The sequence below is a fragment of the Chelonia mydas genome, chromosome 15 (assembly GCF_015237465.2).
Source record: "Chelonia mydas isolate rCheMyd1 chromosome 15, rCheMyd1.pri.v2, whole genome shotgun sequence".
NCBI lineage: Eukaryota > Metazoa > Chordata > Testudines > Cheloniidae > Chelonia > Chelonia mydas.
In genome coordinates, this window is record NC_057856.1 from 30,687,952 (window position 1) to 30,703,501 (window position 15,550).

General features: G+C 46.3%; 1 protein-coding gene across 1 annotated transcript in view; it reads left to right on the forward strand.

Annotated features, from left to right (window-relative positions):
- MYO18B (myosin XVIIIB) overlaps positions 1–13,576 on the forward strand; it is a 197,441-nt gene extending 183,865 nt beyond the window's left edge. Inside the window, exons 42-43 of the mRNA XM_037878962.1 lie at positions 10,560–11,812; positions 13,538–13,576. Of these exons, the coding sequence (XP_037734890.1) occupies positions 10,560–11,811 (1,252 nt within the window). The 3' untranslated portion in view covers position 11,812; positions 13,538–13,576. The remainder of the gene's footprint in view (positions 1–10,559; positions 11,813–13,537) is intronic.
- The last annotated feature ends 1,974 nt before the right edge of the window (positions 13,577–15,550 follow it).

Here is a 15,550-nt window from a genome sequence, read left to right on the forward strand (position 1 = left end):
ATAACACAGGCTGCAGAGCCTCACCCAGCCACTCCTGTAACAGACCCCTGACCTCTGGCTGAGTTACAGAGAATCCACCGTTTACACTAGGTCAAACCAACAGGGACTCATGTCCCACCCTGCAGAGGAAGGTGAAGCGCCCCCCTCCCCCCCCCGCCCCCCCCAGGTCTCTGCCAATCTGACCTGATGGAAAATTCCTTCCCAACCCCAAATATGATGGTTAGTTAGAGCCTGAGCATGTGGGCGACACCCATCTCCAAACATCTGGGGAAAAATTCTCTGTCCAAACTCAGAGCCCTCCCCATCTCGTGTCCCATCTCTAGCTGTTGGAGAGATTTGCTAACAGCTGTCATGGTTGGGCCATATGCCATTGGAGGCAACCTCATCATACCGTCCCCTCCAAAAACGTATCCCTTTCGGTCGAGGGTCTTTTGCCCCAGTTCTCTTCTTGGAAGAAGAACTTCCCAGGGCTTCACTCCTCTGATGGCTAGAAACCTTCATCTAATTTCAAGTCTAAATTGTTGGTGGCCAGTTTATATCCATTTGTTCTTGTGCCAGCATTGGCCCTTAACTTAAATAACTCCTCTCCTTCCCTGGTGGTTATCCCTTTGCTGTATCTGTGGAGAGCAATCATATCTCCCCTCAGCCTTTGGCTGGTTGGTTGGACTAAACAAGCCAAACTCCTTAAGTCTGCTCTCTTGAGGCAGGTTCTCCATTCCTCTGACCATCACTGTAGCCCTTCTCACTGATCAGGGTCTTCCTCACAAGGAGGTCACAAACCAGAAGGCTTTGTGTGAGGGAGCTGCTGCAGGAGCAGCGTTATAAATGAGCCAGGCGCACCTAGAGAGCGGGAGCGCACAGACCGTTTCACAGAGGCCGTTTTAAAAGCTCGCTTAGCTCTTCCGTACACAAGGTGGGATGGTTCCTCTGTGTCTGGCAGAAGCTATGTTTATTCATCAGGAAAAGAGGCACAGATGTTGCTGTTGCCAGCACGGGGTTTTGAAGCACATTGATTATTCCATGGTGCATCTATAAATATGAAGGTTTGAACAGTACGTGCTTTTAATGCAGTCGTTTTTTTCAGGATCTCAGCAGAACAGCTCCCGGCCTTGGAGTGACACTGGCAGGGAAGATGCATTCAGTCATCAGACAGTCACTCTCTCACATATGTGGGCTTCAGGGCAGAGTCTTACGAATGGGGCCTTTATCCGCTTCTGGAGTAGAGGGAAGGGAGACTATTGGTGGCTCTGGATCCCGTTTAGTTTAAAGCCGCTTGTTATAAGGACCTGTGTCTGCAGCTAGGTGTGCGGAGCTGCACCTGAAGGGGTTAATTTGAAACCTAGAGCAGAGCCCAGTACACTGTTCCTTGGACATTTGGCTTCAGACCTAGGCTCACCCCTCCCTGTTAAGTGCTCTTGTGTGAGGTTCAATGCAGCGCTAAGAATGAAAGCCGTGCTGGGGATTCGCGTCCCTCAGCAGTGACTCACGGCCAGGGGCGATGCACGGTTCATTCTCCCCAGCGGGGGCTGTGTTTTCTTCAACCAGTAGGTGCTGTCACTCTGCAGGCACCTACACGCCAGGGCCGTGCCTCGGCCCCCCGTGTCACCCTCACCCACTCACTGACGGGGCCTGTGGGGCAACTGTCCAAAGCCAGGACTCAGCCCGGGGCAGCAGTAGTAGGCAGCTGCGGAGCTCTCTGTTTCTCCTAAGTGAAAGGTCTCCGAGAGCGGCTGTGCTTGGAGGCTCCATGTGGGAGCCCCTGCTTTTCTGCTCCTCCACAATTCAAGCCTTGGGCTCACCCCACACAATCCAGTCCAGGAATCCCAGTTCTTCTCTGAGCGCTCATGGGAGCAGTTTGCAGGTCATTCTGTCTTCTCGTTACCAGCCATAGCAAGAGGCATTTTCAGGCTCCCAGTGAAAAGCGAGCCGGCCTGAGAACAGACGGCAGGCAGGCTTCTCTGCACTGCAGCTCCCTGCTGGCCAAAGCGCTCTGTGGCGAGCTAGCGTGAGCTGAAGAAGGGGAAACTCCAAACCACTCTGATTCGGGATAAAACACGGAGCTTGAGCAAGAGGGCCAAAGCAGGCAGGGTGGAAGGGTAAGCCCTTTACAACAGCTGGCCTAGACTCCACCAAGCTTGGGAAGGACCAGAGTTGCCGTCCTTTAAAGCACAGCTCAGTAGCCATACTAATGGGCCAAACAGTCTGAGTTTAAAGGACTCCCAGTCTCTGGAATACAGCTGTGCCCTGCCAGTTGTCTTCTGACCGCAGGCCCAGTTGTACACCACACTGTAGGGCCTGTGTGCAGGAATGAATAGGGCAGACGGTCACCGCAGGGGAAGGTGCACTGTGCAAGTGGCACAAGCCGATGGATTTAAACAAAGAATGTCATTTCCACCCAGTTCTGTGCGGGGAGCTGGGAGCGATGGGCACTGCATCCTAGCAGGATGGGTGTGTGGTGTTTGCTTTTACTTTTCAAGCTGCCAGAATCTGGTCACTTGGCTATTTTTAGATGCCCAGTAAGTGGGGGAGAAAAAGTAGAGCCATATGTCAGGAGTGCTGTTATGAGGAGAGGACAAAGCCCTGGGAATTTGCCGTGTTGTGAGGAGCACTGCTACGGCGACTTGCCAAAAAGCTTGCAGACCTTGAGCAACCTGCTCATTTCCCATCGGAAAAGACTGTCTGGGTAGAAAATCCACACAGGTCACCACTGTGTGAAGAGAAGACATGACAAGTGTTTTCTCAATATAGTCCTTGCTGTTTCCTTACTTTAGAAACTCACTTGCCGCTTAAACTGATTTCCACGTACAGCGTGACTTGTCAAAAATGTCACAATGGACCGACTCAAGGGTTTGCAGAAGAAAGAGCCGATGTTTGTTTCCTAGTAAGTGCAGCATGATAAATGTTGAGCCCTCCTTGAGAAGAGTGTACCTGCTGGATAGACTGAAGTGCAAGGCATGATTTTGTTAATCCAGTCCGTACAAGGTCTGGCTCATTCTCTCTTCCCACTGATCCTTAAACCAGCTACATCCTCAGTGCGAATCTTCCCAAGGACAGATCTGTGAGCAGGAGATGCTACATGTGCTTGCTCGCTTGCTGGATTCGTCCTGGTCTAAGCTGTTTCCTTACAGTGTCTCTGGTTCCTGATGTGACTCTGGTTTCTCCTTTCCCCACACTGTGGCATTACCCAGGGTGCACTCTGGACAGACGGACAGCTGTGCTTCCTCAGTTCTCCAACCTGAGGTGCCTTTTACATTGTGAGAGCCACCACTCCTGGTCCTGCTCACACACAGCCTCTAGCATGTAAATTATTCCAGCTGAATTACATGAAAGCTCTGACTAGTCAGTCATAATTACATGACACAAGCAAATTCCCAGTCCTAGACTTTCCCCTAGAAATGTGTGTCTTGTACTGCCCAGCACTCTCTTTCTGGATAATACAAGCTCATAGAAAGTCCGTCATTTCATCAATGGAAAATGCCATGCACAAACCCTATTATTTCAAGTGGAGGTTCCCAAACAAGTCAGTCCAAACATACTGGTTTAGATAAACAATAAAACAAGTTTATTAACTACAAAAGAGATTTTAAGTGATTACAAGTAATGAGGCATAAAAGTCAGAACTGGGTAAAAGATAAAATGTAAACTAATACCTAATTTATCAAGCCAAATGAATTCAAAGCAAAGGTTTTTCTTTGCTCTTTGCAGTCTTTTACTGGCTGGAAGCCTCCAAACCAGGACCCATCAGCCAGTTCAGTGTTCTTTAAGTGCTGTTGATGGCATGAGCAGAGAGAAAGGGAGAAGAGAGAGGTAATTTTTGTTGTGTGTTCTCTATTCTTATATCGTTTCCTCCTCTTTGAGGATTATCTCCAGCTGGACTTCAGGTGACAGGAGGTCTGTGGGATGGGACCCACACCTGTTTCTTTGCCAATATTTAAATTTCTTGCTTATACCCTTCTTCCTTTCAAAGAATGGCCGCTTAACTAGGTGATAGTCCACTTGGCTTTGTTGACGCCTGGCTTGGGTGTTGGTTCATCTTTTGTTTTTGAGGGACTGGTTTGTGCCTCTAAACTTGGAGCATGGTTACAGCAATGTTATACAATAGAATCTTATAACTTACATACAATGTCGATACACGTATTTTACCAGGACAATAATGTTCAGCAGATTATGAGTTTTCAAATGATACATCACAAGGCACACTTTGTACAAAGTTTCTCATAGTCCTGTAAAAAGGGTGAACATAAAAGTATAGCCTGTCACACCCTCCCAAAGCCCATTGCATGTATTTGCAGCTGGGTTTTCTTTGGAGGTGTTTGCATGGAATTACTTCACTTCTGTTGTCTGAGGGCACATGTTGTTATAAAATTCTGCAGGACAAAACACAGGGCAACTGTTGCTGCCCCCAGATTAAAGTACAGAAGCAGAGTGCATAGGTTTGCTCCATGTGCAATCACTTAACAGACACTGAAATGCAGACAGACCACTCCTCTTCCACACAGAGCAGTTAATTTGGGAGGCATGTTCCTGTCTGTGCTCAAAGAATGATTTCCCTTCATTTTAGCGTGTGTGAAACCCAGAATTCTTTCTGAGAGTGCTTTGGAGGTATGGGAAGAAGCTGAGCATGTCCACCCCATGGTAAGGAGCAGGGAAGAGACAGGAAACAGGGCCCTGTTGTGCTCTGGGAGGAGTGGAAATGCTGTTAATAAAGCTGGAGTAATGAAATTCTGCCCGTCTCACTCACATGGCTGTTCTGACTACGTTGTTGCTTGTGCCCAGACTCAGGTAACTAAGCTAGCTATTCTGTTACAGCCAGCAGTCAGCATCTGACCTATGGCATGGGGCTTGTTTTCGAATACTTTCCACAGGTTACAGGCATTCCGGCTGCCGCTGTTCCTGGTCCGGAATGAAATTCACTCTAGCAGGACAGGTCAGGCCTGAGGCCTGGGCGCTGCTTAAGGCACTGGCTGCAGCGGTGGATTTCACTCTTGCTCATTAGTGCGAAGTGCTGAAGCTGCTGTTTTCAGGCAGTTTTGGCCTACACAGAGCTTAGACTACAGCACTTGCTATCACAGAGATCGCAGCACAGAGAAGTTAAGTCGTTTTGAGAGGCAGAACTCAGAATTCGCTCTCTATCCCTTCACCCCCTGAATCCCATTTACACAGTCTCTGCGCTGCTCTCACTCACAACTCTTATTAAGATGTACAACGGTGACTGATTTAGCCTCAGATCTCTTAACTCATCCCATCACCCCCTGGATGGCATAAAGTAATGATTGTCACTGAATGTTGGTAGGTTTTAGCTTAACCTCCGATGACACAACCCCCAGAGCAGAAATGTTTATATTCTCTACGATTGGCAGTTCGGGCTAGTGGAGCAGCAAATGCTCAGATCGGGTTCCCTATCGGCTGTGGAATGCCTACAGAGAGCAACAGGGTTTTTCTCAAAGGGTGCAGATTAGTAGGATTTGGGACTGTTTTGTCAGTGTGATGATATGATGGGATTGCTTGTGATAAGGGGCAGGACTCAGCAGCCCTGGGGCTCACTTCCGGGTTTTGTTTTATGGTCCTAAAATCTCATGCTTCAGAGTTTCAGCTGGCCACCTGCAGGGGTCAGGAAGTGACCCCCCCGCCCCCCACGCAAGCATCAGGGATAGCCACAGCTGGTGATGGGATATTGGGCTGGGCAGACCAGGCCTCTGAGGTGGCACGGAGCATTCTCTCTCTTGGGTGGTTGGCTGGCTGGCTTGCCAGCCACATGTGGGGTCACAAAGAAATTTTGTCCCAGGTCAGCTGGCAGTGACCCTGGGGTTTATTTTGGATTTTGGGGGGGGTTTTTGTTTTTGTTTTGTTTTGGGGGGGGGTTTTTTTTGCTTTCCTCTGCAGCATGTGGGTGCAAGTCCCTTGCCAGGATTCTCTGGGTCTATCTCACGTAATCATTTCCCTGCCATTAGAGAGGCCTCAAGCACTAGTGCATCTCAGTCCCTCCTGTTTTCTTCCTGTGGCACATAACAATCTAATCTGGGCTGTGATACTTCGGGCTAATTTTGGTTCCTAGGCTTAGTACGAGAATGCTGGGTGGTGGTGGTGGCTGGTGATGCGCAGGAGGCTAGACTAGATGATCTGGCAGTTCCTTCTAGCCTTAAACCCTGTGACCCTGGTTGGGAGACAGTAACAGCCGGAGTCTCTGCTTTCCGGCCCTGCTTGCATTGCAGGATGATTGTCAAAATATTGCGGCTGAGGGGCAGACAAGCCATGGAAAATCACAGACAAGTAACAACGGACCTTTTTATTTGCCGCAGTGCGGTCTATTATTGCTTTTCCATGGTTTTCCACTGCCGGCTGCCCGAGGCTGAGAGCGAAGGCCAAGGGCTCTCAGCCCTAGGGTGGCTGGGGTTCCCACTTTCAGCCCCACACACGACGGGATTACTGCTGACAAAATTGCGGTGAAAGCCTAATATTGCGGAATCCACAATTTCCACAATATTGCAAGTGAAGTAGGGCCTTAGGTGTGATTTCATTTCTTCTCCTTAAACAAAGGGAAAGCAGCAGCTGATGTTGCACATGAACCAAATAAGAAGAATTCTCACAACTGCTCTTTGGACAAGGTCTAAAAGCAGCATGGTTCCTGTTGGTTGAATTTATAATATCACAGATAGCAAAAACAATAAACAAGTGAGCGGTTCATTAAGTTTCAGGCTCCAAACACTTTCGTAAGATAATGAGTCTGCTACGTTGAACAATGCAGTGAATATCAGATTCTAACCCTTTCATGTTCACAGTCTGTTAGAGGTTCTTGCCTCTTTAGTGCAGTTTTATCTAAGCCTTGAAAACCAGAAAGAAAATTGAAGCTGCTGTCTGAAAAGCTGGCTGTTTAAATGATGAAATCCAGTGGTGCTGCAATTTACAACTTTGCTTTGAATCATAGAAATGGACAGGGGCAATTCCCATGTAAATCCTCTTGGAAGGATTACACCAGCTTTTCTGTAGGATACAATTTATGATTCCAAGAGATGACGTGAATGGTTTGGGACCTTCCATGAATTGGCTTTAAGTGAAAATTGCATGAAAGCCAGGACTACAGCAATAGTCTGCTCAGCATACTAGTTTAGTCTTGTCACGTGTTCCCCAGAATTTTATTGTATGCTAGTAAAATTGAAGTTTTTATGGCTCAATTTGTCTAGTGCAGGAAAGTCCAGCAGCTTGGGACCATTCTGGCTGAAAGCAGAGCTGTGTTTCTATCTGACTCATGGCTAGCCCTCTCCATCACTTGCTAGCCCCAGGTGTCAGGAGAGTTCTTAGGGCCTAATCCAAGGCTCACCGACGTCAATCGGAGACTATCCATTGACCCAAAGGGCTGGTGGAGTGAGACCACGAGATGCTCATGAATCGATCAGAGGGGTGGGGAGGCCAGTGCATTTTAGGAGCCTCTCCCCTCCCTTCTCAGTTTGCTCAGGCCTCCTCCTGCTGCAGAACCTTGGTGCACCTTGTCTTACGTTGCTGGCTTTGGGAAATCACAAGCCCACAACTGCACGGAGCAGCAGATGTTGTACAGAGGCTCAGCCCTCCCACACCATTTGATTTTGTGTATTGATGTCACGCAATAAGGAAAGTAGCTCGAATGCGCCGTTATCCTGTGACTTCTTCAGTTGCTTTTGGATGCCAGTTTGTTATCAACATGTCTCAAAATTTAAATTACTTTATGGTCAGTAGAGCCAGGTCTCAAGTTGCCCGGCATTGTCTCTGCAATTATTCGCTACCATAATGTTACCATAGCAACTAGAACGCTTCCCTGGTCAGGATGGTTTATTATTGTCAAGGTAAAACTCCACTAGTGGTTTTGAAAACATCAGCCCTTCCATCACACACGGGTATTTATTTATATTTAGGTTCCTCTGGTCTAATCGACTATCCACACATTTTCTTCTTTTTGTTGTCAGACAAATTCAAAAGCAAGACATTTTTTCATGATAGAAAATTATAGGTCCTAAGTGATGATGTCTGACTGCAGTGATGCAGTACAAAATATAGTTTTGTGTTAGAAAATTCTAGGCTTCCTTTACAGCAGTATCTCCAGCTTCAAAACGCTGGAAAAAATTCTTTACAGGCAAATACATTTTGACAAATTCCATTCATAGTTTCACAGGCAAGAATCTGAGGGAGAGCACCCTATAGATTGTTACTTGATATTATTGATCCAAAATTATATACCATGAAGAAACATACAATAACTCCTCAAAATCTCTGTCATGCTGCCTACAAGAAACAAAGCGAACTCCCCCCTTCAGATATTGTTAAAATTAAATGGGGGGGGAATGTGTTTTCAGGCCTTCAGATGAATGTGTGCGATCTTTTTTGAAGAATTTCACATGGAACTTTGTGGCACAAAGGCTAACAATGATCGCAATCAATTTTCGCAGTCTCTCTGCAGCAGACAGGAGAGGAAGGAGTGTGTGTGGTGGTGGTGGGGTGCTTCTTAAACTGATTGCCTTTCTGTAGTTGTTTTGCATCGCGGGCACTTCTGGAGTTATGCTGCAGCCTGTTCTGCAAAGGCAAAGACCCACCAGCTCAAAAAGGACTTTTCTTAAATCACAACTAATTTGAAATGGTGGCTAGGCCACACCTCACAGCCTACACGTCCATGCGATCCCACAGCCAAAAGGAAGGTTCATAACCTCACCAGGCACAAATGGGATAAAACTTTCCTGGTCTGTGGTGTTGTAACATCGTCCAGATTGGGAACACGAGTCTCAAGGGGTGGGCACAAACCCTCAGGTAAAGATAGGGCACAAATACTTTCCATCACTTTACTTTTCCATTTTTACCATCACCCAATAACTTCCCCCAGCCTACCAGCCTCATCTCATTCTTATCTGGATTGAGCCGCCGGCAGTTCACTCATCTGCGCACCTCATCAGCCTCCTCATCCACCCTCCCAACAGCCCCAGACATCCATCAAACCGGCATGGAGACAAGGTGGGTCTCTGCAGAGCACCACATTATAGTAAGAGCTCCCTCCTTGTACTGCCATCTCAGAACACTCAGCCAGGAAAGAGCAGACACAGTATCTGCATAGGAACTTGGTCTTCCTTCATCACTGAGGGGAGATCGCCCTAGTGGTGTCTCGGACTCAGGGCTGTACCCAAATGGCCCAGAGTCAAAGAGATGTGTCATGGCGTGAGTTCTCTCGCCATCACCTTCCATAGGCTCCTAACCAGAAATGCTGGTTCACAGCTAGCCAGGCTGTCAGTGTCAAGCCTTGGTTTTTTGAGCCGCTCCTTTCAGAGCAGCCGGCATCTGCCATCCCTAGTGAAGGCACGGAGACTCTCCACTGACAGTGGGAACTGATACTTTGCCAATAGCCTTTCTCAATGACGCATGGCACCTTATTATTGCATTTCCTCCTGCTCAATGTGTCTGCCCTTAAAAAAAAGCTCCAGTGAGTCAACAACAATAATGTTCCATTCAAATACTTGCTGATACTGTTTACCAAAAAACATGTCCTTGTTAAGAGAATGGTAGGGAATTCTAAAGACACACTGTATTCCTTTTCTAGGGAAAGCTGCAAGCTTTAAGAGCATCATCCCATTAATAATAGCTACGACAACGATAGCTATCAGTTGACAGGGATTAATTAGCAGAGCCTGCATCACTCCTTTCATTAAAAATCAGCATTTGTGGTTGTTTGCAGAAGGAATTCCCATACCCCCTCCATCCCTGCCCTCAGGTCTCTGCGGCACCTTCTGCCAGCGCTGCTCAAGTCTTCCATTTGCTGGTGAATGGATTCTCCCCAAATTGCACTGATTTTAAAAGGGCAATAGATGACGTTCGATAAAGCAAAGGTTAACTAGCTCCACTTGCTTTGCTCTTTCATTGGAGTCTAATTTTACATCACAGCTAGGTTCCTGTTTCCTGGGAGCAGGTTTTTGGTTTTGGCCTATGTTCCATTCTAAAAAGCTGTTTTCATCAAGGCAAATCCTGAAATACCCCCGAATGGAAGGAGTTTGTCCCGTTGTGTGTGCTGTTCATATCCAGCCCATAGCCAGGCGTTTATTTTGCTCTTAGAGATCATAATTAGTTCCTCCTACTAAAGGAAGCAGTGGAGAAACATACCATGCAGTAACACTGGGATAGTGCGCTATAATTCAGCTTCATGAAGAGTCAGTGTATCATCTTTGGGTAGTGACAGAAATCAAATAAATCCCATGTATTGCTAAAATCTATTGAGAAAGCAACCCATTTTGAGGCATGTCTTGGTATGTCAGATTGATGAAGTACACTGTCTGTGATGTGATCTACCTTGAGTCAATCATTTTAGCTTCTCTAGTTTACTCAGAGACATTTATGTTGAGTTCAGTTATGCTCAAAAGTGTCATTTAATGAAACAGCTAGAGTTCATTTACCTGCAATAAGCAATTCCTACTTAGAGTCAATGGTTCAGTTGAGACGAGAAGGTAAGAACAGGTTTCTGGATACCAGGACATGGCCTTTCTCACTGACATTGTGGCTACATCAAGTCATGTAACTTAAACTAAAATGTATCTCTTTCCGTTGTTGCTTAGGATGAACAAAGAAATCAAAGATCAAGAAATGAGCCGACCAGCTTCTGCACTGAGTGCTCGGAAAGGGGAATACGGAAGAACTATGGGTGAGACAGATTTTGTCAAGGATGTGAGCCATTTGGTTGGCACTCAAAGATGGGAATTAGGAAGAATTGTGGATAAGGAGGAAACTGACAGTCAGAAAAAAGCTATGGATAAATTAGGAGCTATATCTCCATCTGTGATGAGAAGGAGGTCAACTCCTACAGCAGAAGAGAAGTTTCCAAGCTCTTCATCTGCACTTTCTGAATATGTAGAAGAGCTGAGGAGGAAAAGGGCAACAGAGAAAGAGCAGGGAACATTAGGATTAGAGGACACCTCTCCCCTGCCAATCTACCAAACAACTGGTGCCTCCTCCCTGAGAAGATGCAGGACTTTCAAAGAGGATGATGAGTTCCCAATAAAGTTTGGAGTCAATGAATGTACAGAAAGTACAGGAGTGCCTACAGGAGCTAGCCTAGTGCGTTCATCCAGTTTAAAATGCATATCATCTGAGAACACAGAGCCAGCGCGCTCCCCAGCTCTCAAAAGAATATCAAAGTTTGGCTCTTGTGACTCACTCCTACACAATATTGATAATTCCAGCTTAACACTGAGTTCACCAGCTGTGGGAGCAGATGCATTCAATATATCAAGACTTAAGCCATGGAGAAGTTACCTTGAGCCATCATTAGAGGACACAGCCAATGCTGATCTGGAGAAAGATTCTCTGGTATTTCAGAATAAGCAGTTCCGTGATGTTATGGCTGAAGGAAAGGAAAGCGACCCGTTCACTTGGAAAATACCAGTTCTCAACTATGAAAGGAGAACAAATGTTGATTTTGATGACTTCCTTCCAGCAATTCGAAAATCCCAGTCAACAAGCAGTTTGTCCAGACCTGCCAAGGACAGGAGAGAAGGCCAGAGGCCAGTGAGCGTTCATTTTGAAGACCAGGCTACGGCAGGCAGCACTGTTTTGTCTGAAATAAAGACCATTTCAAAGGCCAAAGAGGACGCTGGAAACCTCTCTGACTCATCTTCATCCTCTGGCTCGATCATTTCTTTTAAAAGTGCTGACAGCGTCAAGAGCCGACCAAAGATTCAAAGACCAGAAGGTGAAGGATGCGTCGGAAAACTAATCACTGAAGGTGCTAAAGATGAAAGGCGATGGGAGGCAGAAGGGAAAGAGGATGACGTAAATAGCATTATGATGAAATATCTAGGAAAAGATTAAGGTAAACTTGCCGATTTTCTAACCACGACCCGTCTGTACGGTTAACTGAGGCCAGCGGTTACAGGTTTGCTATTTGTGCCCCTGAGCTAGAGGCTCTGCCAGTATTTCCACTGCAAATTCTTCTCTCCAGAGGCTTCTAGTCTGGAATAGCCTAGTCCTGGCTACTAAGCAAAACTCTGACCAGAATCTACCTTTTTACTTGGCTTTATTGATAAATAATGTTAACATAATGAATAATCATCCCTTGGTGGTCCCTCCATACCAAATTAGGGCTACATTCTGGCCAGAGCAGAAGTAGCCCCAAGACAGCATACGCCTCCCCTCTCCCATGTGCTGCTCCTGCTCCAGGGGCCAGTGTGCAGAAGGGAGGGACCAAGGCTCCCCCCCACAGCCCCATTTGCGAGGTGTTGAGAGAGCAGGCCGTGCAGCTGCCCTGCGCACACGGAGTGCCATTGTGCTTGGCCCTGACACAGGTTGTGCAAGGGATAAAGGGAGGCTCCTTGCCCTTTCCTGACCCTTGCACTGCCTATGGACCAAGCAGGATCTGGTCCCAAGTGAGCAGTTTAAGAACCTGGTCTTTGCTTTGCACCCGGCTAGAGGAGGAAGTGTCCTGCAGGGAGCCCAATTCCCCATTGACGCCAGTGCACGGTGGGCATGAAGCACCACCATTTGGAGCTAGCTGCGTTTTACACTCCCTTCGCACTGCTGTCAGTGATGGGAGAGCAAGGGAATCTCTTCTGAACAGACTGCTTTGAGCCTCCCCTAGCCCCTCGCCCTTACCTATTCACTGGAATATCATCACCTAGCTCTTCTCACATTTTATTACATCAAGTGTCTCTGGAACGTTTCTGAGACTGCACCTCTACCATTTTACTTGTTTTATTAATCTAAAACATTGACGAGTCTGGGCCCCGAAACTCACCCCTCCAGAGAATGTAGGTTTTGCTTCTAGTCACTCTTACATCCTGTATTCAGCGTTTGATTCTGACAACCAGTTGGATACAATTCTCTTACTGCCTTTGATGCTTCCAGGTTTGAAAGCAGACTCTCTAATGAATGCATCATAACCGGAACTGTGTTTAAAATAGATTAGAAAAATGTTTTGTAAAAATGCAGCCTTTAGACAAACTTATTGGATGTCAAGCTGTGACCAAATCTGTTCAACACAGGAGCGGAGGAGGTCTTAATAAAATATTTCTTTATGGGAAGCTGCATTTGCATAATAAGATGTCCCACTTTCCCCCAGACTTCATTTTAATAAAGCAAGTGGCATCTATAAACTATGAAGCCCACTAACATCAACCAGCCAAAAAAGCATGCCCTTTGCTCGGAAATGAGAGTAGGAGTGCCCAAAAGGAGAAACGTAACTTAAATGAATGAGCCCGCGATGCTGTCAGCTAGCACAGAAAGGACAGGTGTTTGTTCGCATTAGGAAACTCTACAGAATAACCAGGGAGCGGCTCTCAGTATGGCCAAGCCCACACGGGAGTCGTCCTCTCTGAACGGACTGTGGCATCAGTAGCTGCAGTTACATTTCAACTGGTAGCTTAAGCATTGTTCTGTCCTGAATCCACGGTATGAACCGTGTCACTGAACATGCCTCTTCATACATCTTTTTCATTTTTTAGTTCCCAGAAGTTGAGCCCTTGTTTGAAGCATTCATAATTTTGTGGTTATTAGAAGACAGATATGTAGGTGGCTTTCATTGGCTCCTTCTTGTCTGCAGCATGCTATTCTTCCTGACCAAAAGCACAATGACATGAGAGACAGAGATTCGATGTGCACTACAATGGGAAGCTGTGTTCTGACCTCTGCTTGCTTTATACAAAATAAAATATTTGCTTCTTTGACTTAAGTCTCTTCTCTTCTTTCCTTTCCTTGCAGTGAGAACAGGCAGCTGAAAACAAAATGCATGTATTGAAAAGTTCACCAATACGTAAGTGCAGCCCGCTGCCGCGGGGAGCTTTAGGAGACATTTCTCAGTGTATACACAGTCCTTAGCGTCATCTGCACTTAAGTCTTAATAAACAAAGTTTCTGGCAACTTTTACTTCAAATAGATTTTTGCTCTGTCATTGAATCTGTGCATTCTAATGATCCCACTCAAAATTCTAGCTTCCCAGGAAAGGGCAAAACTTCCAGGGTTTATTTTACTAGGTGTTTGTAGCAAAACTGTGAAGCTCTTCAGAAAATGTCTTTCACTGCCAATGTCTAAGACACTTTTTCAATCTGCTGGCACGTTGACTGGCTCTTGTAAGGTTGAATTAGGTGGGTGTTCTAACTCATTTGCTAAATACTTTTTGGCATCACCAGAAATTTTGCACTTAGGCAATTTTCAGCGTTTCAGCCTTTAGAATTCCTCACACTCTTTTTCTGCTGCATTTTTAGTTTAAATTAAACCTTTGTAGCAAGAAGCATTTTCTTTCTCACAGATGGCTGCAAAACTTTCATATTAGGGTTCATTTAAGCAGTTACACAAAGATGTTTACAATATGCACAAAACTAGGTAAACTTTTCCATCTCCTTTCTGGCTTTGTGCAGTCCTTAGCACCGCCTCTCTGCCGGCAGAGAACACCTGATATGTTCGGGTTTCCTCAGGCCTGTGTCTGGGCCCAGGGTAACTTTTCCTGAGTTCTGGTGCATTTTTCTAAAGGAAATAATGGAAGAATTGTGCAGTGCCATAGATTATCTCTGATTACTGCCACACAATTTTAATACACCTGGTTAATGTCCCCCCCATTATTGGAAGCAAAACCAATCCATTGTGTAGGTTTTCCACTTATAAAAATGATCTAAATGAGATACTTGCCATTAACCTTCCAAAATGGCTCTAAAAAAGCTCATCTGTAAGGGCTGAAGTTCAATCATGATCATGGTAGTGTCATGGGCTCATCTCCAACTGTACGGTCTAGTGGACCATGCGGCTTATTTTAACCTGTGCTTTGTGTGCTGCAAGCTTTGTGAATGCTCTGACTATCCTGGCTTGTGTCTTGTCTGACGTGGCTTGATGGCAATTCCTCTGTTTGGCAAACTCCTGCTCCTCGCTCGGCGAGAGCAGCCCCGTTCATGATGCACCCCGAGGTATTCGCGGGAACGTCAGTTTGTCACCACCACGGACTGGAGAAGAATCATGTCTTTCTGTCTTGCAATCTAGCAGAGAACGAATGCCTGGCTGATTTTATACTTATCAAGTAAGAATATTATTAGAGTCAGATTGAACAACAAATAACAGTACGGAGAGCCTACAGCAGCGCGTGTAGGAATACACTCCCCCCTTCGCCATTCTGCACACAGCCTTGTGAGTAGTACATGAAAGTGTGAAAGGGAAAGGCCAGCAAAACTCATGTGTTAGAGCAAAGAACATAGATGCACAAGGACATGTTCCCCTGGTGAAAAGCAGGTGCTACTAGCCCCCTCCAGGCCAAGGCCGGTGGATGCTCAGTGTGGAGTTTACGGTGCAATGCTGAAACATTTCTTGCCAGCTCACCCCCAGCATGGCGCTGCACCTACTTTTGACACAAGCTGGACAGCAATCATATGCTGTCACTTCCTAGCAGTCTGCTTTTTAATGACTTTGGCAGCTGGCCCAGCTCGTTTCTGAGCACAGATCGATTCCCAGTCCAGGTAAAATGGTTATGTGAGGGAGTTCAGAGGAGGACCTTGTTGGACACTTTGCCTTTAGTGGAAGGAAACACTGACGCGTATTTGATTTGAAATGCATGGTAACGCAATGCTTGGGA